The following is a 27,640-nucleotide window of genomic DNA, read 5'->3' as shown; positions in this document are numbered from 1 at the left end:
TTGCCTTTTTTTTTTTGCCTTTTTTTTTCCCTACATAAAAAGTAAGCACTGTCAATCAAGGAATTTTAAGGTTTATTTCCTCTTTAGAAATGATTGATAGCCTTTTAGATTTACAAGTTGACAAGTTAAAGGGTTCTATTGGTATAATTATGTACTAAATTCACAGTCTTTCAATTTAAATGTCCTTTTAAAACCACAAGATTATCATACCTGTATTTTGAAAAGTGGGCCAGTCAGTTTGGGTTGGTATACAAATTGCTTCCATTAGCCTTGGGACCTATTTGAATTTAATACAGTTTTTTAAAGTTAGTAGTAGTATGAATCTTACTTTTGAAATTTAGGTTAATGGAAATGCATTTTAAGTAAAGCATGTGGCAACTTGTTTTCTAATGTATAGCTAAATGTCAGAACTACAAAGACTGTCTTTTTACTCGGTGTGGGAGAAAATACGTGGTTGAAAACGTTAGTTACACTAAAAAAGAAAAGAAGAAAAACACCCACCCTCCCACCCACCCATTACTTAGAGGATACGGGGGATGTGGGTAGAGGACTGAGCTGCCATCTTTTCCTGGTCAGGTGAGGAAGGCTGAAGATATTTCATACCTTGAGAAGGAATTTTGAAAATTATAGACCAGAGTCTACTTCGTATCACACTTAATTTAAGGAGGCTTTGAAGAGTGTAGACAATATGAGTACAATAAGGCCCATTGTCTCCAAATATTATTATAGGTTTGTTCTTCTTTTAGTCTTTTTAAGAATTTTTCTTGGAGACCCATATGCTCTATGCTAGTGCTCCACAGAGGCTAGTCTTTTTCCTGAAATAATACTGATGTTAGTGAATGAGTCTGTCATTTTAGATGTGAGGGTGTTGTATCGAGGACATTTTCAACACCTATCACCTTGCAGACTCTATCAAGTGGAGACTAGGTTTTCTATGCTGAGAAGATCTCATCTCCCTGCCCCTCACCACGTTCTTGCAGGCTTAATCACCACAGAGGCATCGGCTTGTGTGGTGTGCTGAGATCTACTACAGATTTTTCAGTTAAGCAAGTACTTGTAATTCTGCTGTTTATAATGTGTGGATACCTTCAGACAAGGCCTTGAGTATTTATTTTGCCCTGAGCTTTTAGCTAGTGGATCCTAAAACTTCATATCAATACCATTTTACTTTCTATTTTTGATTATGTAAGCAATATAGAATTTGGCCAGAAGAACTGAGTTCAGGAGTCGTTACTAAGGTTCCTACCAATGTTCTTTTGAGTGAGTCCCTGCCTACCATGGTAAATAGCAGAAGTAGACAGTGAAAATGTTCAGCAAGGGGATTGTGCATCTGATCATCTTGTGATGTAATTCAAAAGTATAAATTAAATTTCTGACTTCTAGTTGTTTCCATGCCATCAGTGTTAGTTTCTGTTTTATTTAATGAAATTGTTCTAATCCTGTGACTTCTTCCTTGCAGCGCTCAATGAACCCACCATCGATTATGGTTTCCAGAGGTTACAGAAGGTCATTCCTCGGCACCCTGGCGACCCCGAGCGTTTGCCAAAGGTCAGGATTCTTCTTTTTGGGGTTACAGACTCTGTAACTTGACTTGAGCTTAGGTGATTAGCAGAAAACTTTGCTATTGATGAAATTAGCTCATAGGTGAACAATGCAACATTTTTGTCTTTTGTGTGTTTGGTACTATAAGGTAAACAATAATAAAAGTAGCAAGCATTTATGTGCCAGGTAGTGTTATTCTTATTTTTACATATATTATGTCATTTCTTCCTTTCAAAAACCCTCTGAGTTGGTACTTTTATTTTAGAGAAGAAAATAATCAAGCAAGGAGAGGTTAAATCATTTGCCCAAGGTCACAAGCATGTAAATTGCTAAACTGAGATTCAAATCTATACAACCTGGCTCCAAAGTCCAGGTTATTAATCATTGCATCATATCAATTCTTAAGAGGAAAGAGAACACTGGCTTTCTACCTATGCAAGGATTTATACCTATCCCTAATGCAGCTAGAACTCAAAAGAAACATATTGGTAGATCTTGCAACTGGACAAATAAGACAGAGCCTTTTACCTCCAGAGGCATCCTACCTAATTGGAAATAAGGTATAAAAGTATGAGAAATTAAACAAAAATTCAAGAGTAGTATATGTCATGCAGCAATACACTGAAATTGCCAATACAGAAAGTAGGAAATTCACATATTGACTTCTATTCTGTACCTGTTGTCAATATCGGGGGTATTCTCATCTCTGTACCCGAGGAACACGGGCCTTGTGTCACAGAGATCACTATACACAACTAGTCACTAGAGGAAGTAATAGATACATTTAACCAAAGTGCAACCAAAGTCCTGTGAGGACTCCGAATAGAGAACAATTAAATAAGTTCAAAATACAGAATTAGTGGAACTACCATTCACCATTTACTGACAGCAAAATAAAGTTTCATTTATTACACAAATGGAAACTATTATAAATTCAATGAGTAGATGAGAGGTGCTCTCCTTGCTGGAATAAGGCTGGAGATATGTCACTTCTGAGTCTGTTTTGCCTCATAAAACACTTACAAAAATGAAGTTGGCGTCCTTCTTAGCTCAACAAACTTCTTCAGGGGATTGGCTTACTGCCAGATCCTACCTGTGTGCCTGGTACCCTGTCAGAACAGACCTTGCCCAGGAGAAAAGTGCCCCCCCCCCCAAATTGTTGCATAAATGAGAGGAGCCAGTAGAGGAGAGGAGGGACACTACCTGACTGAAGAGAGGAAGAACTGTGACCAGCAAGAATGGGAGTTCTCTACCTAGACCTGGGGGAAGAAGCACACAGCCTCAGTCTCTAGCTCTGGCTTCCGGAAACAGCCTTGCTTCTGCCCAGTGTTGTGGACCTTACTGAAAGCGTTTCACCTCAGGAGGAAACCATATGGTATGTCAGACTGTTCATATCCTTGTCTTTGAAACAGGCCTCCATCATACACATCCTTCTCTTTCACCTGACTTAGTGAACGGCAGTCTCCGTCTGTGGTATAGATGTGCCTCGGAGAGATTTACTTTCAAGGCCCTCTGTCTAGCAAGAACCTAGCTCCCATGCATTTCCTGTGGGATTATAATTGGTAATTTTATAGCACAATGATATAAATGATGTGTGTCCACCCAGTGGTCAGTGCCTGAGGTGTCTCAGTGGTAGAAAGAAGACATGGGCACAATGACAGACTTGTCTTAATTTTTCCTTTTGGGGACAGTCTTCACTTTACATGTGGCATTTGCTGTCTCTAGAATCTGCTGAAGGACCTGGAGAGTCCGATTGGCAGGGGTGGAACTCAGAGCAAGGACATTTACTAGCTATGCAGCAGGGGTCAAAATTCTTGTCCCCCCTCCCCCAAATTCTTTGCCTCTGTGCCTCAGTTTCCTTCTCTATCAAATGGAGATGGTAATATTTTCCACTTTTTCTGATAGTTATTTCAACCAGTTATTTAGCACTCAACAAAAGATAGCTATGATTATCTGCAGGTGAGTAAGAGTGGGATTGTTGCTTCTTAGGGCTCTTCCATCCAATCTCTGCAGAGCAGGAAATCTTAATCCTGGTGGCAGTTGAATGTATGATTCATCTTCTGTGCCTCAGGTTTTTCATCTATAAAGTGGGGACAATAATCGCGCTGACTTCCTGGGGATCACGTAAGGAAAAAAGGAAGTAATCCTGTGGATGCACTCTAGCACAGCTATCTGGCTCACAGTTGCTTCTCTGTAAATATTTATTGAAAAAAAAACAGAAGATAAATCTGATTTAACGGTTGAGGTCTAAAGAAGCCAGGAGGTACTTTTCTTATTCATAATGAAATAAGAGAAATAGGCATATAGGGCTTATTTTTGTGTACTTTTAAAACCATTTTTACAGTTGCACATCACATTCAGAAATGTTGAACAAATAGCACAGGCACGTGTCACTGCATCCCCGGTGGCCTGATGGTGAAGTTCCCAGCCTTCTTTTCCTGGGTTTGGGAGGAGTAATCAGGACACAATGGATTTGTGTGCTGAGGAAAACACTCCGCAGCCTGCATCTAGCCACTTGACTGCTCAAGGGCTCTGGCCGGAGCCGCCCCAGGAAGTTCTCTGTGTGACTCAGACCAGAGTGGCTGTCCTCCTGGCTCTGAATGTTAAGGTGGAGGGAGAGTTCAAGAGCAGGGTCAGGAAGTGGTAGATGGAGCCAGCTCGAGGTATTCCTGTGGACTTGGGAGATTTATACTCAGGCTGTCCATTGTTAGGGGGATAAAAACGGGCTCCGCCTTTCTTAGAATCATGGTCAGTGTTTGTCAAACAGGAGTGTTTCAGTGAGCCATGGACCACACACCTTAAAAAACAAACTGCACTTTATTAAACCCATGTGTTTGTGAATAGACAAAGCTAGATTCATACAACCACCCACATATTCTGTCAAATGAAACTGCTCCAAAGACCAAGCAGACAGCTTTCCGTAATAATATGCCTTTGTATACTGGCTTGTGCTTTTTCAAAGAACTTGTACATGTTTTGTTTTATTGGAGCCCCTCTTATGAGAGAAGTCGGGAAAATAGACATCATTCCCATTTACCAAATGAGAAAACAGGAGCAAGATGAACCCTTCTCTGTCAACTATTTTGTTCCTGAAAGTCACCATTAGTGATAGTGGCTGTACGCACACATTTAAAACAGTATAATTATCCTAAGCCCAGGTGTTATTTGGTTTCCTTTTTCAGATGCGCAGGGAGAAAGGTGGACTAAGATTTTAAATGGAACTGTTCTGTTCTGTTTCATACAAACTTGCCTCCCTCTCTGGATCCTGGCAGGAGGGAGAAGAACACGTGATGGACTTTGGGGTGAAGGTTGACTCTTCATGTAATGTGGCGGTGAGGGGATGGGGACTGTGGTCAGTCAGAGACCATGAGATGCAGACATGTATGATGCAATCCAGAAGCACTGAACAAGGAGTTCTCTCTGTTTTGAAGGCCAGCGGTGTCTCCACCCTCTTTCAGTGTATTAGTTGTCTTCCTGAGTGGGCAGTGAGCATTAGCACAGAGGCGTGGAGAGTGGACCAAACCTCACCGGCATTCTGTATGTTGGCAGTGAGTCCCAGGGAGCACGTAGTGTCACTTCATGCCCAAGGTGTGCCGGGCACTGCTCTATCAAGGTATTCAAAGAGCACAGAGGCCGAGAGAGTGAGCTCTCAGCTCAGACAGATACGGAGCTGGCAAACCAGATCCACTGCTCTGTGCAGTGACTCAGCCTTTCCAGCCTCTGTTTTCTCTTCCTCAACGCATGGTTGCTGTTGGGCATTGGTGAGATAATTTAGGCGAGGAGGCCTCTCTGGTATCTAGCAAGACTCCAGTACGCAGAGGCCACAGGCCCTGCAAGGCAAGGACTCCCCACTCCACAGGAGCCAGAGGCCCAGAGGGCTGGTGACTTGCCCGACTCCACAGCTAACAAGTGGGAAGACTAAAATTCGAGTCCTTGGGCTTGACTGCCTCACTGTCACCATTGCATCATATTCCCACGTTTCCTTCGGATCTGGAAACCCAAATAATTCTGTCTTGAGGTGATTAGCTCCGGTCTCCTATTCCTCGCCTACACCTTTCCCCCATCCTACTTAAACTCTTGCCAGCTTTCTCGCATCATCCCACTGAAGGGGGTTGGCACGGGGACCTCCGTGGGGCAAAAGTGTCTCTCCCAGAGCCAGTCCTTCTTTTAGAGAAAATAAAGCAGTTTGAGAAAAGTAACAAAGGCAGCATTTGTGTATTTTGCTTTATGGAGCTGAAAATATCTGGTAAATTGATCCAGTGGGAGTAATAAATACACATTACTTTATCTTGTTCTTCATGTCCTATACCCCTGAGCCTTGATAGAACAACACCACTTAATAGACTTAAAAAAGAGTAATTACCCTCATTGGTTGTGTGATTTTTCAGCCCTCCCAGCCCTGCCTGACCTTCTAATTTAGCTCACCGTGTCTAACTAATGCATTTATATTCATCTTTTATGAAGCATGTATAGTACAGAATTGACTTTAGAGCTTTTTTCAAGCTGTCCTCCCAGGTCTCCAATCTGGTTGGTAGTAAGGAGAGTGGGAACCATCCATCTCTATACTGTTCACATGTATAGATAACGCATACACAGGGCTCATGGCATTCTTTTATTTTTTATGAAACATAATAAAAAGTATTTATTACATTTTTACTTTAAAGCTTTTATACCTTCTAGCATTATTTACAGCTAAACATGCAGGCAAAAGATGCGAGTGTTTTTAAAATGATTACTGTTAATGTTTCTGCTTGTCAGAAGTGCTTAAATTTTCCTGCACTTTGTCTAAAAACTTAGTACTGTTGCCTTTTAAGAACAACACATTTAAAAGATCTTGCAAGTCAGATTTGCAAACACTGCTGACAGTTTGTGATGAATGATATTGCAAAATTTGCAAGATGTTTGTCATTTTGCACAGCTGACATATTAAGGAGCAGATTAAGAAATGCAAAACCCCTATGGAAAACAACTATCCCAAACAAAAACCAAAACAAACCTCAAGCAAACCTTGAACCCAGAGAACACACACACCAGAATCTCTCACCCGGGTTTTCTCTCCCAACTTCCCACTCAGCCAGTGGAACCCAATTGTTCTCAGTGCATTTTCTCTCACCATATGGTCTCCTCATTACCATACACTAAGAGTCCATATGGGAAACTTGTGAAATGAACTGTATTCATTTTAACTGCCAGATGAGCAGCCTTTTGCTTTGCAAGCTTAGCTTAAGTCATCTGCTGTCTTCATGTTGTTATGGCAACACGGCACCAATAAAAAATTCTAATCTACTGTAAGTGATCACAGTATTTTAAGTGCTTGCCTATAACTGCCCTCAAAGGGGAGGAGGGAAGAAGGGTTATATTCTTCCAAAGAGCAAAGGGTTGTTCTTCATTCCAGCAGGTGTCACCAAAGAAGCTGGTGAGATGGGTAGAGGTGCCACCGTGCCCATGTAGGGTAGTAGACGTGGATCGTAAGGGATGTGGATTGCAGAGGGATGGATGGTAGTGAGGACGGACTGTAGACCCTTTGGGAGGGTCGAGACAAGAAGAAACACTGAAAGTCAAAAACCACAGTTCTTCCAGCAGACATGTTACTCTGCTGGTGCTGTGCAGCCTGCCACAAATAAAACTCTAGATTCTAAACTACACAGGCAACAGATCCCTTTGGTAGCTTCTCCTTCACTAGCATGCGAAAAAATCTCAGCCTCCACGAGTCTGCTCTTCCTGTACATGGGAATTAGTCATTTCCAACACTGTGCTAATTAAGAGCACCTTAAAGTAATGGAAGTAGGCAGCAACATCCTTAAATATAAATCATTTTCACCTCCGTGGGCCACATGATATGTTGCATCTCTGTCGCTCTATCTGTATTGAAAGTGAATGTTTATAGTCTCAGTTCATCAGTTCACATTAGCCTCATGCTGAATATTTAAACACAGAACAATTTGAACACACCATGAAGGAAGACAGTGACTGCACTTTCATTTGGAACAGCAAGGGCTCATCTAATAATAATTTAGTAAATCAGCCATTTAGTGGCTCGGTTGTGCACTGCATTGTGCCAAGTATTATTCAGTTCAACTGTACACTTGCAGAATTGAAATTCAGACTCTCGTCACAGGCACTGTTTTTGCTCAATGGAGAGACAAGACCCACAATCACCCTCCCTAAAGAGCGTTAGTGTTTAGTGATTTATCATAAATACAGAGCTGGGGCAAAATAAAACCAGAGTCGACTGTATACAATGTATTCTAATTATGCTGTTATTGTTTTAGTCTTTATGCAAAGACTATCAGTGATTCAAAACCTGCAGTTGCATCAGTGAAAATACAAATAAGAAATCTTTGCATAGCTACATTGCCTGTTAGCAGAAAAGGGGGATGAGTAAGGGTTTCAGAAAACGATAAAGAAAAACCTTCCATTTTTGTCTTCCATACCGTGACGCTAGCCACTCTCTCAACTTATCCATTCGTTTATTTTTGTAATTTGAGGAAACTCTATTAAACATTATATCCAGGAACCCAAATGACTCTACTCAAACAAAAATACAGAAACAAAAAGCAAATCATATGGTATATTGAACTTGTAGGAAAAGCACAGTTGAGTTTGAATACAAGAAGCATTTTGTCTCTGCATTCTCTTGTTAAACACACAAACTATGGCATGCATACTTTTTCTTCCTCTCTCCCCTTTATCTGCCAGAAACCTTGCGGGCAAATCCCACAACCTGTTTTGATAATGCGCTCAATTTAGAGGTGGTGTCCCCTCTACTTTTACTTCTTTTAGTAGGGGAGTTTAGCTTGATCTATGCACACCTGAAATTGAATATAGAATCGTGTATGTGGTTATGAGTATGCAATTTTTTAAATGTTTATTTATTTTGAGAGAGAGAGAGAGAGAGAGAGGGAGGAAGAGGGAGGGAGAGAGAGCAGGGGCAGGGGCAGAGAGAGAGGGAGAGAGAATACCAAGCAGGATCCACACCGTCAGTGCAGAGCCCGGCTCGGGGCTCGATCTCACGAACCATGAGATCATGACCTGAGCTGAAATCAAGGGTCTGACATTTAACTGACGGAACCACCCAGGTACCCCAATGAATATGTATTTTTTGAGGGGAGGAAGATTATAGCTTCATTTAAAAGGCCCATGATCCTCACAAAGAGCTATAATTTTCCCTTCTTTATTTTGTCTTCAACTGACTTATTTTTCGGTTAAGTTATTCCACTTGTCATTATTATATCAGGCCCATTTCGGAGATGGGACAACGGAGGCTCAGAGAGGCCAAGTAATCTGCTTAAGCTTATGCAGCTGGTAAATGGAGTTTTCTATCTCACCAGACTTCCTCACTGTTAATCTGTTCAGAATCTTTCACTGCTATTCAAATAGGACTGCATCTCAAACAGCACTCAAGGCACATAATGCACATATATGAATGCATATAATTTGCCAAAGTTCTCTGGAAAATAAGTGAAGATTATCAATATTATGGCTGGCTATTGCTCAACAAAGCACCAAGTGCTGGCATTAACACTGCTCTACAGATGAGGAAACAGAGGCATGCATTTACAATGCTAGTAAGTGCCAGAGCACGGATTTGAGCCAACTATATTGAAGTCCAGAGCTAGTATCCCTAAGCTCTGACTCCTAGAATTAAGAAAAAGGAATTTGAAGAAAAAAGGCAATTTTGCAAACCAATGCTAAAAAAATCCTCAAGCTTGGCTAGGGATGGGGGTGGGGGGGGGCGGTAGAGGAAGAGGGCAATGGTAGTATGGACTGAGGTTAGCTCACAAAGGGCCAAGCCCAGCAAAAGTGGCAACGTGAATGAAAAACATGCACATAGAAACACTGGAGATAATTCTTTTTCTCTTTAGCAGTAGAGTCATTGTCATAGGGACTTGTAATGTCAGTTATTCCAATAGCTGGATTCTGGAACGGAACCTCTTGCAAGTTCTTTTTTAGCACTGAGCTCTTGATGAGGGTAACTGTGTTTATCCTACTTCGTATCACATCCGCTGGGCAGAGGAATCAATGTAATTACTCATTAGTTCAGGGAGAAGTCACAGGAGGAGCAAGGGCTAACTCCTGTTTCCCCTTACAGTCCAAAATCCTCCTCTTGGACTGAAGCCCTGAGAAAGAGACACTAGGAGGTAGGTCTTCAACCTTGCTCACTATTTTCAGCCTTGAGTTACACTTCAATTAAGCATCAGAGTAATAAGAACTGAGCCCCAGCAGTCTCGAGGCAGTGGATTTTAATTGCAGTTATACTCAGGACCATCTGTAAAGCCTTGAGAATTTACAGTTATCATTCGTCTAGAGGTACATATAATAACCGGTGATGTTGGACAATTTAAGAAGCAAAGCAAACTGTATTTTTGCCTCCCTTAGATACCCTTAAAGTACAACATAGTTCCAACATGCATATATCACTTACTCAAGTTTAACTATACGTACTTGTCCAAATATATAAATATACACATCTGTATACACGCACACCAAACACATATATACACATACATAGGTATGACAGTAAATTTCTCTGTTTACTCAATGGTCCTTTGACTTTCAAACTAGATATTTATTCTGCTTTGCCCTAGGGAAAGGGAAGCCACAACCCAAAGACAAAGAGAAACAGAAGTAGTTAATTTTCGGCTTTTGTGTTTCTAAGAGGCCAGGCCTTGGCGACTTAAAAGATTTTCAAGGGTAATTTTGACTCTAGGCAGTTTTTGTTTCATGTGCTGACTTTACAACCCACCCCTGAAAAAGGCACCTCTGTCCATAGCCTTCTCTTTAAGCAGAGACTTTTATCCTGATCAGAAAGTCGATTTCCAAGGCCACTCAGCAGGACCTAACCCAGAGCGTCGGTCTTAAACCAGTACAATGAATTGGAATAAGAAGAGCCGGCCAGAGGTTACCAAGTTCAGCTCTGTACCTCCAAGCAGGTCATATTCACAAGGGTGCAGGCACCATTTTTCACTGTATTTGTGGCGGGAAGCACCCCAGGCTCCCATTCACCAATTACCATGACACCATTTAGAAGAGAATGCCAGGAGACCAAAAAGAGGGGGAAAAGCCATTGTCATAACTCTTCTCAGGAATACCTGGTTTCACAATTTATACTTAACTGCTGACACTTGAAAAGTCGAACATTTTGGTAAAATGAATCAAGCTGTAATGTTTCTTTTATGAGATCCCCTTGCAGGAAAGGGAGGTTTGGCACCTTGTGGAGACCAAGCTTAGTTATCCATCATAGTAGTCAGCTGTCCTAGCCAGCTTCTCAGAGGTCACGCGATCGAACCAACAGCTCTTACAACTATATTATTGCTTACGGAACAGTAATTGAGGCACCAGATAAAAATTACCTGGTCTAATAGGCAGCGAACAATTTTCACTCAATAAAATTATAAGCCAAATCATTCATTTCATAACACTCTGGCTAATTTATTTGTTGACCTTTTATTATCCATAGCTCTTCAGTGGTATTAACTGCAACTCAGACAAAATCTCTTGTTCATTTCACTTTCATTGATTTTTTTTTTCCATTGAGGCAATAACGGCTGCTTGAAAACAGCCTTTTTCTTTCCACTGTAAAAGTCAATCATGTAAGTTAGTATGTCTTACGTTGGTATAGCTGCCTTAGCTTACAACCCACTTTAATTTCATGTGATTCAGAAGTCTTCTATACCATGTTTGCAACAAAGGCAAAGCTTTCTGCTGTGCCTCTAGCCACATGGCATGATGATACATAATAATATGTTTGAGAAGGAAGAGTGCTCTCATTTAATCTGAACATAAAATCAACTTTAAAATTAGAGAAGGTTCAGAAATCCCCCCACATTTTCTTTAGACTGGGCTAGAAGGACTTCGATGCCTCTTGTATTAATAGCAGTAGACCCTTTCAGATTATTTAATTCCTTTGTTGTGGAAATTTCTGCAGATTTTAATTGTGGCTTGAATTTTATTTTTCTTTAAAGAATATGGGCAATGTGCATGTGCTAGAACATTCAGTAAGCTTCAGCTGAAGCTTCTTATATAATAAAATACCATGAAGTCTTTAGAATGCAAGGTTGTAAAATATAATTGTTACACATTTGGCATTTTATGCCTCCCTAGAAATAACCACTTGCTACCTACACCTCATCTATGCTCCTCCTTTCCATTTCAATTTACTCTAAAGTGGTCCTTAGCCATAATGAGAATGCCCCTTTCAACAGAGACATGTTTAATTATATCGATGCTAGATGTAAGTGACTCTTCTCAGTCATAGGGCTTCTGAGTAAAGAGTGCTTAAAGTGTGGCACAAAAGGTTTCTAATGCTCTGTGGTAAGCTCTATTTTGAGTTCATATTACCAGAAAAATGAAAAATTTGAGGAATGTCTCAGAGGATCGAAAACTAAACAGGGCTCAAGTATTATTTTGGTTTGTTTTACTCCTTCCCTCACTGCCCTCATTATATGATTTTTTAGAATGCAAAGTCTACCATTGTGGAATTTTCCATTGGGCTGAATAAACACGAAGGAAGTTGGGATCTAAAACTACCCTCCACAGAAATTACCTCTCAGTACAACTAGTATTTATTGTTTTGTACATCCAGCTCTGCAGGAAATGGGCTGTGAGAAACTTCCAATCAATTTTTCAGTTTTCAGGTGTTCCAATCAGCAGTGTCGCCCAGACTTTCAGAAGGAAATGGGGAAAGAGCTAGAACTTAGAGGCTCGTGAGCTGAGTACACGGTTCAAAATCTGGACCTATTGGTAAACTCTACAGTGAGAAGGCAAATGAAATTAATGCTGATTGTATTGATAGATGCTTATCGCCTCTAAGCTGGGGTGGGGGAAGCCTCTGCCATTCCACTCCATTTTATGTTGCCGATATTTGGGCCCATTGCATCTTGAATCCCCCGATAAAGCAAAAGAAGATTGGTGATAAATAGCTGTCAGGGAAATGTGCAGTGACAGAAAGGTATTGTATTTCTTTCTCAGGAATCACCCAAGTTCGGCTTGACTTTGTAGGTTAGCTTCTGTTTTCTTCTACATCCTGCAAAACATTTCCCACTTGAGAGAGCATAAAGCCAAGCACAGATTGTCCTCACAATTTTCTGAAGTATCCCGGGCCTTAATTTTCAAAGGGGGTTCCCAGAATCTCAAAATCTGATTCTAAAATTTGAAATTAATGTTGTGTTGGTAAGTGGATATTCCTCTGGCTTTATGAGCTGAAATATATGCTTTGAGTGAAGGAGAAAGTTCAGGCCACATCCCCTGCTCATCTGGGTTTGAATTACTCAAAACATTGAATTGGATTTATAAAGGGACACCATATTGGACAATTAGAGAATCTTCCACTTCACCCTGGAACGCTAGATGTAGACAGTGAATATGAGTTTTTACCTACATATCTGAGGGCAGACACTGAAGAGAAGATTCACATGGAAGGGGAATAATCCTTAGAGATTTTACCTTCATGAACTCAAAAGAATGATGAATTAGCCATATCTGCATATCAGACATGATGTGCCTGGTTCCTAAGACTGTGCAAATACCTAAGTATTTCTAAGGGTGTAAGAGAACAGTTAATAAAAGGCTGATGTATATCAAGACCAACCTCATGTTGCTAACAGTCTATAACTTGAGATAATGTCTGTACCCAACATGATTCATTATATTAATCACAAAATGTAAGCACAAGCCAGCAGGAGTAAAAGAGCAAATTCATAAAAGAAAAAAAAAAGTGGCATAAAAACCCCCCACAGTGATCAAGACTTGACCTTGGGGAATTTATATATTGGATTAAGAGGTCCAGAGCCAAATAGAACACCAAATTTAAGTCTTGTGCTTTTATAAACCATGCCAAATGTATGCCCTTGTCATTTCATCATATAAATTAAGCATGTGCTTTTAAACACCAGTAACTATCTTAGAATAAACTTTTCAACGAGACTTTCTCAAGGCCTGTGTTTTGCTGAACATTGTGCTAGGGGCTTGGAGAAGATGATTAGATATTCATGGCCTCAAAGGGCCTACAGTCTAGTTGTGGATAATGAAGACTAACATAGTTAAAATCAGAGCAAAAGGACCCCGCAGCATCTACTTCTGTGCTGTGCTGGATGGAATATTCAGCACTATTTTTCAGAGTTAGAATAAGAGAGATTAGAAGCTGCAGTGAAGGTGGAATCAGTTTTGACAGAACAGTGTAAATCTCAAGAGCACAGGCTCTGATGTCTGACACCTGAGGGTGAATCCCTGCTCAGCCAATGGCAGTTATATGGACTCAGGGAAAGTTGGCTGACCTCTCTGAGTCTCAGTTTCCTCACCTGCCAAATGGTGGTATGGGCAGTACCCTGAGATGCTCTCTGTGAAGACTGGGTGAGTTAATGTTCCACTTTCAATAAACAACAGTTATTTTTATCATTACCAAACCACCACCACCTTCATTACCAGGCTTTGGAGGACGAGAAGGCGTTAAGAATGGGCACAGAATGAAGCCAGCATTCCAGATAAAGGAAAGGCAAAAGGAGTGAAGGTCTGGAGATGGGAAAGAGCCAATGTTTTGCTTCTAGGCTAGGGAGGACTAGCTAGACCAGAATAGAGAGCAGTTCTTCAGATGTGCAGGGAGAGGAGGTTGGATATAGAGGGTAGGACCAGATGATGGGGAGAATCTCTTGTAACCCCCATAGAACCCTGTACCTTAATTCTGGGAAGATAATGTGCCTTGAAAAGTGCTGGAGAGTAGTATCAGTTTGTTGACTACTGGAGCAACAAGAGGCTCAAAAATTATTTGCTAATTGAGGGGGTTGCAACATAGGAAATAAAGATGAATCTTCCTTCTGTCTTTGCAGCCCATTCAGCATCTTTATTATAAAGGCTGCAAAACATAAGTAAAAACCCATAACAATTAGGCTTGAACTATTTCTCAGAGTTGAGTCTCCCCAGTGTTTCTGTAGACTCTAAATAGCTTATCCCTTTTTTTCTTTGCAGACCCCACTCACGTTATCGTCAACCAATGGTCATAATAGGACAGGGGAAGCCAGGTTTTAACTGTGAGGGAAAATAGATCAGTGAAAGTTGTTCATTTCAAGGAGTAAACATTTTTTGTTTCTGTAAGAGAGAAGAGATCAAGGCCATGAAAAGAAAAATAGTCTGAATCAGGATGTAGATTGGAGAATAAGCATTAGCTCTATAAGGAGACTCTGGGGCTTTTCAATATTTAGGATACTAGTATTTATCTTCTTTATTCCCCAATGGGATATGTTTTTAAATCTAAGGATAGGATTAATTATCTTAGGAGAATCTAATCTCTACCTTCATGTTTTAAACTGCAAGCAGGGAGATGTTTTAAACATTATGAAAAGAAGAGAAAATCTCTCCTGACAAATAAATGCCTTGAAAAATTAGATATTAGTACTAGTCAAGTGTTCTTTCTTTTCAGAAATATTAAAATTGCATATTAGAATGGAAGGAGCCTTATACTATACTTCCTCCTAATGCCACAAAAAATAAGACTTTAGGAACAATTTCCGAGACAAAAGATTATATGAAACATCCAGTTCTTCCCCTTATGGGAAATTTCTTTTTTTTTTTTTCTTTAACATCCCAGGCTCAATCATTTCCTAATGTGAAATTACAGATTTTTCAAATTACCATATAAAACTGCGAAAAAATTACACTTGTGACCACAGAAGAGATAGCATACACTATCAATTTGATTTTAAAAGGCATACATCTTTTATACTACCTGTCATTTTTATAATGCCTTTTACAAATTTAATCAATACATTTTAACATTCTATATACTTTAAGTGCAATATACAATAAATATTCAAGTTTCATCTTAAACATGCTTTAGCCTTTAAATTGTTAAAACTGCAGTGCCCTTTCAATCTACTTACATAATGTCATAAAATATACATTTCAAGGTAAATGAAGTCAGCTACTTCAATTTAGTCCCTCAAACTGGTAGTAAATGAGAGGTTAACACTATGGTGCCAAACCCATTATTGAGTAAATTTAGCACCTTGGACAGCTCTGTAAAATCTTTATTGCTTTCCTGACCTGCTCGTCATGTTCTGTCTGTGTGTTCAGTGGCTCTCAGCTCTGATTGAAAGGCAATATATTAGATCCCCAACACAAACACGCTTGGGGGCTAGTTCACTGGGAGCATAATGACATGGAGGTGAGAGCAATTTTCTGGTCACCAAAATCCAAGCACCTTGCAGGTCCATTGCACTAACTCATAGAGGACCCAGAAATTTCCTTTCTCCTTCCCATTTGCAGAAATAACTAATAGAAGCTGAATCACAATGGCAGAGCTGAACCAAATGTGGGCTCTCCCTTAAATCCCAAAGTCCATACTGCAGTGAAGGACATTTTAAAATGGGCAAGGTATCATTTAAGGAAATCACTTTCAGGGCAAGAAATCCAGGTTCGCTGTCTACAAGACTGCTGGTCTGAAGTGCTGCAGGGCTGATGACCCACCTATGGCAGTGTGCCTACTGGGAAAGCATAACCCAGCTCTGTGGATAGAAGAAGGATGTAACTTCATAAAGCAAGATTCACATGTTTCATTTTCAGAGGATTAAATGGTGATGAGAGCTCTGGGTATTGAATAAGCAGAAAAAGAAACAATTGGATTATGTCACTGAAAAACCTTTATAGTCAAAAATATATGAGAGTAAACTGTATAGCATACACGAGTAGCTGAAATTTTTTCAGGTTTATAAAAACTTCAAAGATCTTGGAGTTTATTTTGAACTTCCCTCCTCCCTGGTTCTGTGTAATTAATTAAAATAAGCACTGGTCTGAGTCCTCAATGATAGTGTTCCAAGATTGAAATTCACAAGTGCAGTTTCCAACTGTACCTCATCTTGTTTTTTCCCTAAAATGAAAAGAAAGAAAAATACCTTCTCTGCCAAATCCAAACACTGGCATAAATATTTATTTGAAGAAATAAATGAACATAGACCCAGAGAAGTCAAATCTTAGTAAATAAACTAACTTGATCCTGTTTTGTTTTAATCTTTCCTAAGCGCCATGAGGTTTTAGTGAAAGCAGCACGGGCCGAATTTGATATGGGGATAGGGTTTAGTGTGCCCATACTGTAGTAAATTATTAACTGGTGTGGTCAGACAATACGGCAAACAAAAAGTGGTAAATTATCTTGTAGCTTGCATTAAGGAAAAAAAATAAGTTATTTCGGATGTATTGATTCAAACCTCATTGATTATATAATGCTTTTCATTCCTTATATAAAAAATAACTGAACTGTTTTACAAACGGGGTCTAGCAGCTTAAGGCTCAATAAATGTTTATTGAGAAGTGAAAACCCCTCTATCTCATTTTTGAATTTAGGACATTATATATGTCATAAGTAGTTACTGCAGTGTGACAACTATTTTATCTTATATTACAGAAAATTTAAAATTGAAAAATGTTAATATGTATCTAAAAGCTTGTCACTTCAAGAGTTGTTCAAGGATTTTTGAAGAGGCTATGGTGACAGCAAAATGAATGTAATTATATCCCTATTTTCTGATCAGCATCTACAGTATACGAAAATCGAATAGCACGGCTTCTCCATGAAGAAATCTATTGTGTGAAATATTTAAAGTTTAACTTCTTGAAACTTTACCCACAGGAAAAAAAAAAAGTAAACATATCTTCTTGCAAATCACCTCTGATAATCATGCCTGTATGTTTGGTTCTCTGATTAGCCTCCATTTTACAAGCCTAACTTTCCTCTTCATACTCCAGTTTAAATGAATATGAAGAAAATTAGGTCAGAATGAAGACAGAGTGACTTCTTTTGGTTGAATGAAAAAAATTACCACCACACACACTTTTGTAGAGTGTGCTATTAGAAACAAGCATACAAGCTAAATACAGAAGCCTACCTAAATGAAAAGAGGGAAACATTTTTCTTCAACTAGAATGAAAAGCAGAGCATATATCTAGGATGAGAATGAAGAGCAAATGGGGAAAATGACAAACAATACTGAAATAGCAAAGAATTGCTGTAAAAGAAACAGACTGTGCCAGTCATGAAAATTGGTGCAGAGGGAGCTTCCGGGGGCAGGAGAATCCTTCTGTAAGAGCCTCTGACAAACAGTGCATTGCCCCAGAATGTGAGTTTACTCCATCACTCCCTTATGTCATGGCTCTACCACACAAGGGAGATAAACAAAAGAAGTTTAATGCTACATGCTTCTAGTAGCCAAAGATTGATTGGAAATCCCTCGAAAATGACCTGTCTGATAAGGTCATGGTTCCTGGAATAAGCAATTAAGTACTAAATAAACACATCTTAGGGATTCATAACATGCACTGAATGACATCGATTGTAGTAATCTAGTAAATGACCTCGCAATTGTATTCAGCAATAAACATATGAGTGCTTTATCGTGCCTATGGCAGACTATTGAGTGATGTATTTTATCCTGCAGTACCAATGATGCTCACCTTTTGACTCAATTAAGTGTGTATGTGAACAGGGATAAATTGGTGATTTAACAGCATTCTGGGGTTTCCCAAGCTACTGCCTTTAAAACAGTGTGTTGACAAAGTATGGCCAGAGGGGACTATGACATGGTCCTGTGAAGAGATGAGGACAAGTGGCCTTCACTCAGACGACTGTATCTGCTTTTCTCTTGACAGGAAGTAATACTCAAAAGGGCTGCAGACCTGGTGGAAGCGCTGTATGGGATGCCACACAACAACCAGGTGAGCGCGACTGTTGAAGATTCCTTATTGTGTTGAAAAAGGGCGAAAAACACAAAACCACTTGCATGAGTTCCGTGTCATCCAGACATGAGACATAAGGCTATTCCGTTCTTTCTTATTCTGTAAATCTCTTATTACCTTTTCAATGGAATCATTTCCTTACGAGAATAGGTACTCCATTTAAAACAAATTTTCCATGGGAATGTACTTCATAATTGAGGAAGAGAGTTACCAGTGTTTTATTTTATTCCTCTCAGGTTTTCAAGCAGATTTAGGAGGAAAAGGGGGTTTAATTTCCTCTCCTAAAAAGAATGAAAAGGCCTGACTATAATTGTCTGCTTCTATTCACAGAGCAGCTCCATGTATATGAGTCAAATTGCTCTAGAAACTAGGAGTCTGGGCGATCATTCACTCTTTTTTTGTGTGTGACTTGAATCAGTGTCCAGGAGACACAGTTCCACTAATACTCAGGGACACAGTTATCTACTGCCTTCCCTTAGCTTTAGTACAGGAGAGGAGTTGTAGCCTCTGTGTGTGTGTGTGTGTGTGTGTATGTACCACCAGAGTTCCTGTGTGTTATTGGCTGCCGGGTGGGGGTCGGGGGGACACCATGATGCTGTCACATGCGGGGTAGTAATATGGAAGGGTAGTAATATGGGGCTAAGACAATGGCCTTTCAAAGTCAGTCAAACAAGGTTATGAAGCCCAGCTCTATCCCTAATAGGTTAGTGTCCTTATGTGAGCTCTTGGCCTCTCTCTGAGCCTCAGTCCCCCATTTGCGATATGGGCCCATTATGATGAGCCTTCTTCCCAGGTTTGCTGAGAGGTTGCAGAAGGTAATGCAGTTAGAGCACTGGAAGCCCTGAGCACCAGGCCTGTCGTATAGTAAACACTGGGAAAAAATGGTTTTCCTGGGAGTATGACTAAGGGTAGCTAAATGGAGTATTGTTTTACTTTGCAGGAAATTATTCTGAAGAGGGCCGCTGACATCGCAGAGGCTCTGTACAGTGTCCCCCGCAACCACAGCCAGCTCCCGGCCCTCACCAACACCTCGGTCCACGCGGGAATGATGGGCGTGAATTCCTTCAGTGGACAACTGGCTGTGAATGTCTCGGAGGCGTCACAGGCCACCAATCAGGGTCAGGAGCCTGTTTCTCTCCCTCCCCATTTCCTTGCCCCTTCCCAACCTCGGAGTGCTCCCCACCCCCCACCCCTACCACTTATTTGGCATAAAACAATTTTTATTTAAAAACATCTTTTTCCGAAAGGGGAGATTCCTAGTTTCTGTGTATCAGATATTACTGTAGAATTTGGGTTATAGCGCTCGCAGCTGGCAGTCTGGTTCGGGGGCTAGAAAGGAGGCATGCATTTAGCCATCTCTCCATTTGACTTTTCACCATAAACCATGAATGACAGATCGCAAAGAGGGTTGGAATTAAAGTTCTGAGGGGCCAAAGCACATCATCCTCGCCCAGGGAATAGGAACCTGTTAACTCCAGGGTACATCTCTTAGATTGGGATTTATTTCTGCTCCAAAATGATAATTTATAGGCCCTGCATTGCCACTTCTCACGGCCCTGCTAAGTATTTATGATCTCCTAAGAAATGTGTGTTTTGCTCGCTTCCCATTTTAATCACAGAGCTAGCACTACCAACCCACACACATGAATCACCCAAGCCCTTCCCTCTGGGATGCGGCAGCGGGGCAAGAAACAGAGCCCTTCCTTTCCCGAGGCTCCCAGGATTGCCACCCTCATCCCGGTTTCGCCCCCACCCCTCAGGTTTCACCCGCAACTCAAGCAGCGTGTCACCACACGGGTACGTGCCGAGCACCACCCCCCAGCAGACCAACTATAACTCCGTCACCACGAGCATGAACGGGTACGGCACTGCCGCCATGTCCAACCTGGGCGGCTCTCCGACCTTCCTCAACGGCTCAGCTGCCAACTCGCCCTACGCCAGTAAGTAGACTTGTGTGTCCTGCACTTCTGCGCGTGTTGCTCGGTTAACTGGGCGTCACGCTGTGTGGCCCACTGTGTAGGTCTCCTCAGTCTGAGGACCCCCACCACTCAAGGGGGCCCCAGGCGATGCTGTGAAAGGCGCCGTTGTCTCTGCCCTCCCTTCCTCACCTTCCTCATCCCAAAGTCTCCCTCTTGGCCAGAACTGTGCTGCAACCCGAAGCAGTGGTGTGATGTCATCGCCAGGACCCAAGCTTCAAGTCCCATTGCAGAGGGGTTTGACTCCTGCTTCTACCAGTCACTGACCGGTGGCCAGGGGCAAGTTCTCTCCTCTCTAAGCCTCAGTTTTCGCATCTGCAAAGTGGGGAAGGAACTAACACCCATCCCGTACAGTTGTTGTGAGATAAAATCGTGCATGTGATGAGCTTGTCCTGATGCCTGGCCCACAAGAGGCACGTTCAGTAAACCTGAAGAATCATGATGATGGAATCATAATAATAAGTTATGCTGCTACTGCAGCATAGTCCCAATAGTGGGACTATATGACTCCTTTTTTTTTTTTTTAAATGCTTGGAATTTTTCTCCTCTGTGCTTGATGTGTACTAAAAACAAATAACAACAACAGACCAAAAAAACAAAAACAAAAACAAAAACCACTTTATTTTTTCCAATAATTTGGCAAGATGAAAAAAAAAACACTCACACATGTACAAGAATTATTTTTTGGTGCCATGTCCTTCCTTGTCTTAAAGAAGTTGAGCTTAAAGAATGTTTTGGTGCAACATTTAGATTGTATCTAAAGAACCTCAGGGAACTGGCATCTTTACTTATAAAATGTCCTGGGCTGTGTTTCTACAGTCTCTTTATCTGCCTCTGACGATTTTTACATAGATAACCAAGTTTATCTTGGACAGTGTGGGTAACTCTTCTGTTTTGTAAAATGAGGCCAAACTCTTAGACATTTGTGGAATGATAGAAGATGTGTTGTTAAATGAAAGAATATTCATTATTTTTTAAAAACGAGTCTTGGCTAAAAAAAACACAAAAAACCTAAAAACCACGCTGTCTCTAATATTGGAAATGTGGAGCGTTCTAATCCTTTGAAAGAAGAAAGGTCATTCTTGGCTTTTGAGAGTGGTTATTTCTGAGAGTAATACTTAGAGCCTTTTACTTTCTGGGTGAATTTTTATGCTCTGTGTGTGCTAAATTTTATATTTCCACTTTATCTGTTTGGAATCAGCAGCTTTTTGAACATTTATAATTTCCCCAAAAAATCTGCATACATTATGCCTGCCTACTCAAGAGTCCGTGTTTGGGACCAGTTTCACATTGGATTTTGATTCATCGAAAGGTTGTTTCTCATAGATCTATCATTTCGGTGTTCTCCCATCTACTCAATCAGAAAATGTTTCAATCATGACCTGAAAATTAAAAGGTGGCATTCTTAATTAAATCAATAAACTAATTGCTATATGGTAGCAATTCAATTTAGGGGCTTGGATTGCTGTCTTCCCAAGCCGGTGCAGACGCACAGCAACTTCAGCCTGAGATTGCATCTGTCGGACTGTGAAACTTCCAACATTTAATTTCCATTAATTGATTTCCTCAGTGCTCACAAATATAGTATTAAATTCTCAAATAGGCTCTCAGATGGGATGGTTTTATCTGCATAAATGCAAATAAAACAATAAACACAAAGCCCAGCTGATTTGAATTTTTGCTTCCATAATATTTAATTATTCATAAACCACTCATGTTGAAAAATTCCAAACAGAATAAAAAATAAAATAAGACATTCCACTGGTGAACACACTTTCTGGTGTGGTGGCTGATAACTAATAACGTTATAACAAATGGAGCTGCTTGACTATATTTCACCCTTTCCTCTGTTAACCACCCCCCTCAAACTCCCCACCTCTAAATACACATAATGATCGCATTTGCCAAGGAGATTAATTGCCTTCCTCAGTGAACCAGCAGGATTTCAAGTCTACGAATATTTAAAAATCAAACCTCCAGTGCAGGAGTTTTGCAATTTAAATGGGTGTTATTATTGAGCGTATTTTCACATTTACAAATCCTAAGAGATGTATAAAAATGCTGGCCTCATTAAAAGAAAAAGTACAGTTTAGAAAATGTTTGTGAAAACTCTGAGGATGGCGGCTCTGTGTTCTGCTCCGTAAAGCATTCCGTGCCTTTGGATTGTGTAGTGCCTAGGGCTGATTACAAGGGGTCATTTCCCCCTGATGGCAATTGCTGCCTATTTCCCATTTGATTCCCGCTTCCCTAGCTTTCCACAGCCAAGAGGCCAAGGGAAGGCCAGCCACCTACACAGCATTTTAGACTCTCTGGGGGGCTCATGGGAAGGAGACCTTTTCCCCTGGTTATCTGTTTCCTTTGCAGGGTGGTGTAGTAGAAAGGACACTGGATTTGGTTTTGGTTCCTGGCTTCCCTGCATTCTAGCTATGGCCCTTGGGCATGTCACTAAACTATTTTCTGAGACTCAGCTTGGTCGGCTTGCTCAGGTATAAAAAGGATGTAATAGGCCCCAATTTAAGATTGCTTTGGCAGTGACATAAGATGAAAACGACATGAAGATTCTTGTGAATGATAAAGCAGTATGTAATGTTGATTACATAACGTGAAAAATAATACAGTAGAAGGAAGTACTTAGAATTTCAATGAAATGCCTGAAAATCACTGGGCAGGATTCATACTTGTCCCCAGGAGATGGAGGAAATAGAAGGTGAGTGTATGAAAATACTGGTCTTGAGTGGAGAGGACTCACTCTGTACCAAATCTGTCTCCTGAAGTAACCATGAGACTATTAGCAGCTAGCGAGATATGGATGGCCAGGCTGAAAGGACCGTGTTGGTAGAGAATGTGCATCTACCAAACTCATGTCTCCAAGCAACTAGGCTTTCTCCCTCTCTGAATTGCCAAAATTCTCCCATCATCGATAATCCACATTCCCACTACTACTAGACTGTGAGTATTTGCATAAAGCTCCTATCCTACTGCCTATTAATTCACAAGCATTCATGTACAGCTCCATGGGGGATAGAAAGAATTTGGAACTTTGACTTGTAGTTTTGCATTATCCACAAATGTTGCTTGTGGCAGTCTGTTTGTCCACATGGCCTTCCACCTACCCTTCTTCCTCACATCTCTCATTCCATTAGTGACCACGCTGTCTCAGGCTGGCCTCCTCCTGCCTCTTATATCCCCAGCCACTTTGCTAGAACCTTAGTTCAGGCCCACCTGGAATGCTTCCCTTGACTCCTCTTCCATGAAGCTTTCTTTGGTTCTCTTCCCTGCCTCTGCAGAATTGGCAGGCTCACCTTTGTCATTATTTTGTGCTACTCTATCCCTAATGAGAGCACTTTTGTTTCCTGGCCTGGGATGCCCCAGTGCGTAGCACACTGCTCGGCACATAGTAGGCCCACAATAAATACATAAAAGACCACCAGCAATGAAAGGTAGCATGTGCCAAGTACTAAGTGATGAAATCAGACAAGATCCCAAGAGTTCAGGAAGGGTCATGCTGGAAGGGTGGCCTGAGCAGGGTGGCTGGGTGAAGGGCCTCATCTCAAGATGCCAGCAGAGGCTGATTTCTCCTTTCCCATCCCATCTTTTCCCACTCAGTCGTGCCATCTAGCCCCACCATGGCCTCCTCCACAAGCCTCCCCTCCAACTGCAGCAGCTCCTCGGGCATCTTCTCCTTCTCACCAGCCAACATGGTCTCAGCCGTGAAACAGAAGAGTGCTTTTGCACCAGTTGTCAGACCCCAGACCTCCCCGCCTCCCACCTGCACCAGCACCAACGGGAACAGCCTGCAAGGTAAGCCCCACCCACGCCAACAGAATGCCCTGACTTCACCCCCTTCCCCCAATCCCCCAGGGCCTGAAGCAGATGTGTCACTGGTGCAAGGGCATCAGCCTTGGGCCAGCCTGCTTCTCTCTGCCCTCCTTTCTTTTGTTCCTTTGTGTTCACTGTCCTTGGCCCTGGGCCCTAGCCCCTAGCTCCACGCATCCCTCCTCTACTGGAGTTGCCTGAGCAGTCCTCTTTCAACTCCAGCAATTCTGCTCAGGCCCGGGATTTACTTGAGAATACTGTTTCCACTTACTAATGTCATCATTTCTCTTTTCTCCTCTTTCATTCCCTGTGGTCGCCATAATCAGACCAGTCTTTTGTGGACTCTAGCAAGTTCTCCACTGCAGGGTCTCTCCCGGGACTGGCATTCTCCTGAAGTAGGTCACTCAACCTTCCCTACCTGTTGACTGTGTCAGCGTGAACGTATGTGGGGCTGATCATGGGGAGTGGGTGAGCCATGGCCTGACCAGAGCCCTGAGGTTAGAGCATTATAGACCAAAGGCCCAACACTGACTATTGGGAACCAGAACCCCCAAAATATGACTAGAGTATTCTGGGTCATATTAAAATTGTTCAATATTTGTCCCCATCACGGAATATGGAAAATAAGAGTCACCAAGAATTGAGGTGACCTCTCTATTCATTGAGGGAAAAAAACCACCCTTTTTAAAATGGGTCCACTGTGTCTTACATTTTTCTCATGTGCTGGTACCGTTGACCTGCACAAGCTCATTCATCCCTCACAGCAGGAGCGTGTGTTGGGCATTCAAAGCCCCTACGTTATGGATCAGAAAACTCGAGGTTAGGGAAATTATGAAATTGCTTGATTTCTGGCAGTAGTGTGTGGCCAAAGCTGGCTTCAAACTCAGGCTCAAAAATTCATCTCCTCTTTCTTTCTCCCAAGCACTTTATTACTCAGAGGTGGGTAAAAAGGATGCATCCAGGATTCCTAAGGCATCTGGCAGGGAAATAAGATCAATAAAATAATCAGCTGCCATTTATTTAGCACTGAACCGTGTTTCAGGCGCTGTGCTAAGCACTGAGCACGCTTTATCTTACTTAATCCTAACAACTTCCTAGTGAAATATGAGGATATTATGATCTCCATTGTACGGATGATAAAACTGAAGTTTAAGGAGAGTAAACACCTGCCTAAAGGCACAGCCCGTAAATGGTGGAGATGAATATAAACCCCAGCAGAGTCTGCACCCCTAACCCCCCACACAGCTCCCCACAGTGCCTTCCTTCATTGGTTGTCATGCCATCTTCACTGATGGAGGTCAGCCATGGGGGTCGAGAGGGGTCAGGAGGGTGGCATACCCATCTGGGATTTCTCAGCTCTGTTTCTTACACACACACACACACATATTATGTGTATGTATATTATGTATATGTATATTGTTTATGTTATTTGTACAGAGAGTATACATGTACTCGGTACTGGATGCTTTCCATTGATATAATCTTATATTGATTCTTTCAAAGAAACTATGAAGTCAGTACTATTCCCTTTATATAGATGGGTAAATTCAGGCCCAGTTTGCTCAAGGTCACACGGCTATAAATAATAGAGCCGAAATTGAACCCAAACTGTGTGACTCCAGAACCTGAGCTTTCTAATTACTCTGCCTTTCAGACTCCATACAGGCTCTGCTAAACATTCTTCAGAAACCTACTGGCAAAGCTGCCCAGCACAGCCAAAGTCATGCCCAGTAAAACATGCTTGTGTCCCTCCCTTGAACATGCATTGGCAAAGCCATCTTCGAGGGCAGAGGAAAAGAATCTGACAATGGAACTACATTTCAGACAGTATTATTCACAATGCGTCGTGCCCACCCCTACAAAGGGGAGCTACCCATTCATACAAATCTGACTCTTTTTCAGCTAAAAAGAATGCTTTGTCACCCTCAGTACACCTCCGGCTGGCAAACTAAGGATGTAATGCCTAAGTATAACTTCTACTTTAAATAAGGATAAAATATATGGAAAGCAGAAATCTGCCATTCTTGAGTTGCTTATCACCACCCTCGTTAAACATAGATTTGATATCAAAATAAGGTAGAATGGGGTTTGTAATCAGGAGCTGACAGGTGGTGCTTGAGAAGAAAAGGCCCATAGCTCTTGGAGGGTCAGTAGCTGTATTACTGGCCAGCGGTGACATAAGCAGGTAGCCCTTAGGCAAGGCCAGGTCTCTTCTTGCTGTGTAGACCAAGCAGGGAGCAGGAAGGGACTCAGCCCAAACTGCAGAATGTCCTGGATTTAGGGGACATCTCTCTGCTAGTGTGTGTGTGTGTGTGTGTCCACATGCATGTGTGCATGCACGTACACACACGCACATGTGCATGCACAGGTGCTCTTAAGTAACAATGAAATGGCTTCAAAACAAGGACTCATACAGAGTTTGTTCATTTGTTATCCAGGGCATTTCTAACCCAAGTCTTCACAGGCTCCAAGAGTGCAGAGACCATTCTCCCCTGTTCTGATAAGTGGCTGAATCACCATTTCTCTGTCACATTTCTCACTTATGGCTGCACAGTGGGGAGGGTTCGAGGTGAAATTCAGGGCCACACTTTGTGCTGGATTTGCTGTGGTGGACGACATTGCCCTTTCCTTCTAATTCAGCATGTGTCCAGGGGTTTCTTTCTGCTGTTTTTTTTTTCCCAACACAGTCATGTACCAAACATCCCTACCTTTGAGGGATGCCAGGGGAGGAGGTATGAGTAGAGAGATTCAAGTCAAATTAACTGACACCATTTTCCTCTAAGCTGTCCTGTCCCTCTTCCTGCCCACTCCACTCCCAGCCGCCGTGCTCACCAGGGCCCCCATGCCTGGAATTGCGCCTTGGCCCTCTGTACCCAATGCCTGTGGCCTGAGGTGCGCTGTTGTGCCACTGTTTCCCGGGAGCTCCTGCCTGAGGTCTCGGAGTCTCCCTGACAAAAGGGACGCTGGGACGTGGGCTCCTACACCTGTAACTGGAGAATGACCTCATCGTTAGCTTTCTAAACTCTGCTGGTCTGTAGAGAAAGGGCATAGACGGGTTACAGAAAGGGGGTGGTGAGAGCCTCTGAAGTGTGACCTTCCTCCTTCTCCTTTTCATTGTTATAGTAGTTTCACGTGGGCCCTCCTAGTTCAGAACTGTGATCATTAAGACAGGGCAAGTGATGAAAGAAGTGTTGATTAAGCAAATTGACCATATAAACAAGATCAGAGGTGACATGTTTAGGCTGTTGAGGGTTTTAAAGACCTGTGTACCCCCAGCTACCACTCTACTAATTGTATTGTTTGTTTGTTTGTTTGTTTTGCCAACTCCTTAAAGGCCTTTTTCTCAGCAGCCCTGTCATGGCCTCCTCTAGTGACTGCATGTATGTTTATTCCCCAACGAACATGCACTGCAATCTCCCATGATGGTGATGACAATGGTCACAGCCGCTGGCATGGGAGGGCTTGTTCCCAGCCCGGCTTCTGCATTATATCATGTATTCTTCCCAACCATCCTTGATGTAGGCTGCTCCTTGTCCTCCTTCTACAGATGCAGAAACCAAGCCTTAGAGCCAAGATGGCTCATC

The 27,640-nt window shown here is 41.8% G+C and overlaps 1 protein-coding gene and 1 long non-coding RNA gene across 13 annotated transcripts in view; one reads left to right on the top strand and one right to left on the bottom strand.

Moving 5' to 3' along the window:
* Window positions 1–27,640, top strand: part of EBF1 (EBF transcription factor 1) — a 389,133-nt gene that overhangs the window by 353,452 nt on the left and 8,041 nt on the right. For 5 of the 12 annotated variants that reach the window (XM_086705112.1, XM_086705046.1, XM_086704975.1 and 2 more), the window contains exons 11-15: window positions 1,460–1,548; window positions 18,178–18,243; window positions 19,205–19,382; window positions 20,025–20,204; window positions 23,847–24,041. In XM_086705112.1, the coding sequence (XP_086561238.1) occupies window positions 1,460–1,548; window positions 18,178–18,243; window positions 19,205–19,382; window positions 20,025–20,204; window positions 23,847–24,041 (708 nt within the window). Of the gene's footprint in view, window positions 1–1,459; window positions 1,549–18,177; window positions 18,244–19,204; window positions 19,383–20,024; window positions 20,205–23,846; window positions 24,360–24,382; window positions 24,452–27,640 lie in introns of those variants that run through there. The other 7 variants (XM_086704851.1, XM_086704793.1, XM_086704734.1 and 4 more) reach the window with 3 other exon arrangements.
* LOC147584153 (uncharacterized) overlaps window positions 110–27,640 on the bottom strand; it is a 449,134-nt gene continuing 421,603 nt past the window's right edge. Inside the window, exon 4 of the long non-coding RNA XR_015250524.1 lies at window positions 110–277. This is a non-coding gene — a long non-coding RNA (uncharacterized LOC147584153). The remainder of the gene's footprint in view (window positions 278–27,640) is intronic.

The sequence above is a fragment of the Puma concolor genome, chromosome A1 (genome assembly GCF_028749965.1).
Source record: "Puma concolor isolate L17-30 chromosome A1, mPumCon1.1.hap2, whole genome shotgun sequence".
In the NCBI taxonomy this organism is placed as follows: Eukaryota; Metazoa; Chordata; class Mammalia; order Carnivora; family Felidae; genus Puma; species Puma concolor.
This window is presented reverse-complemented; position numbering and strand designations above follow the sequence as displayed.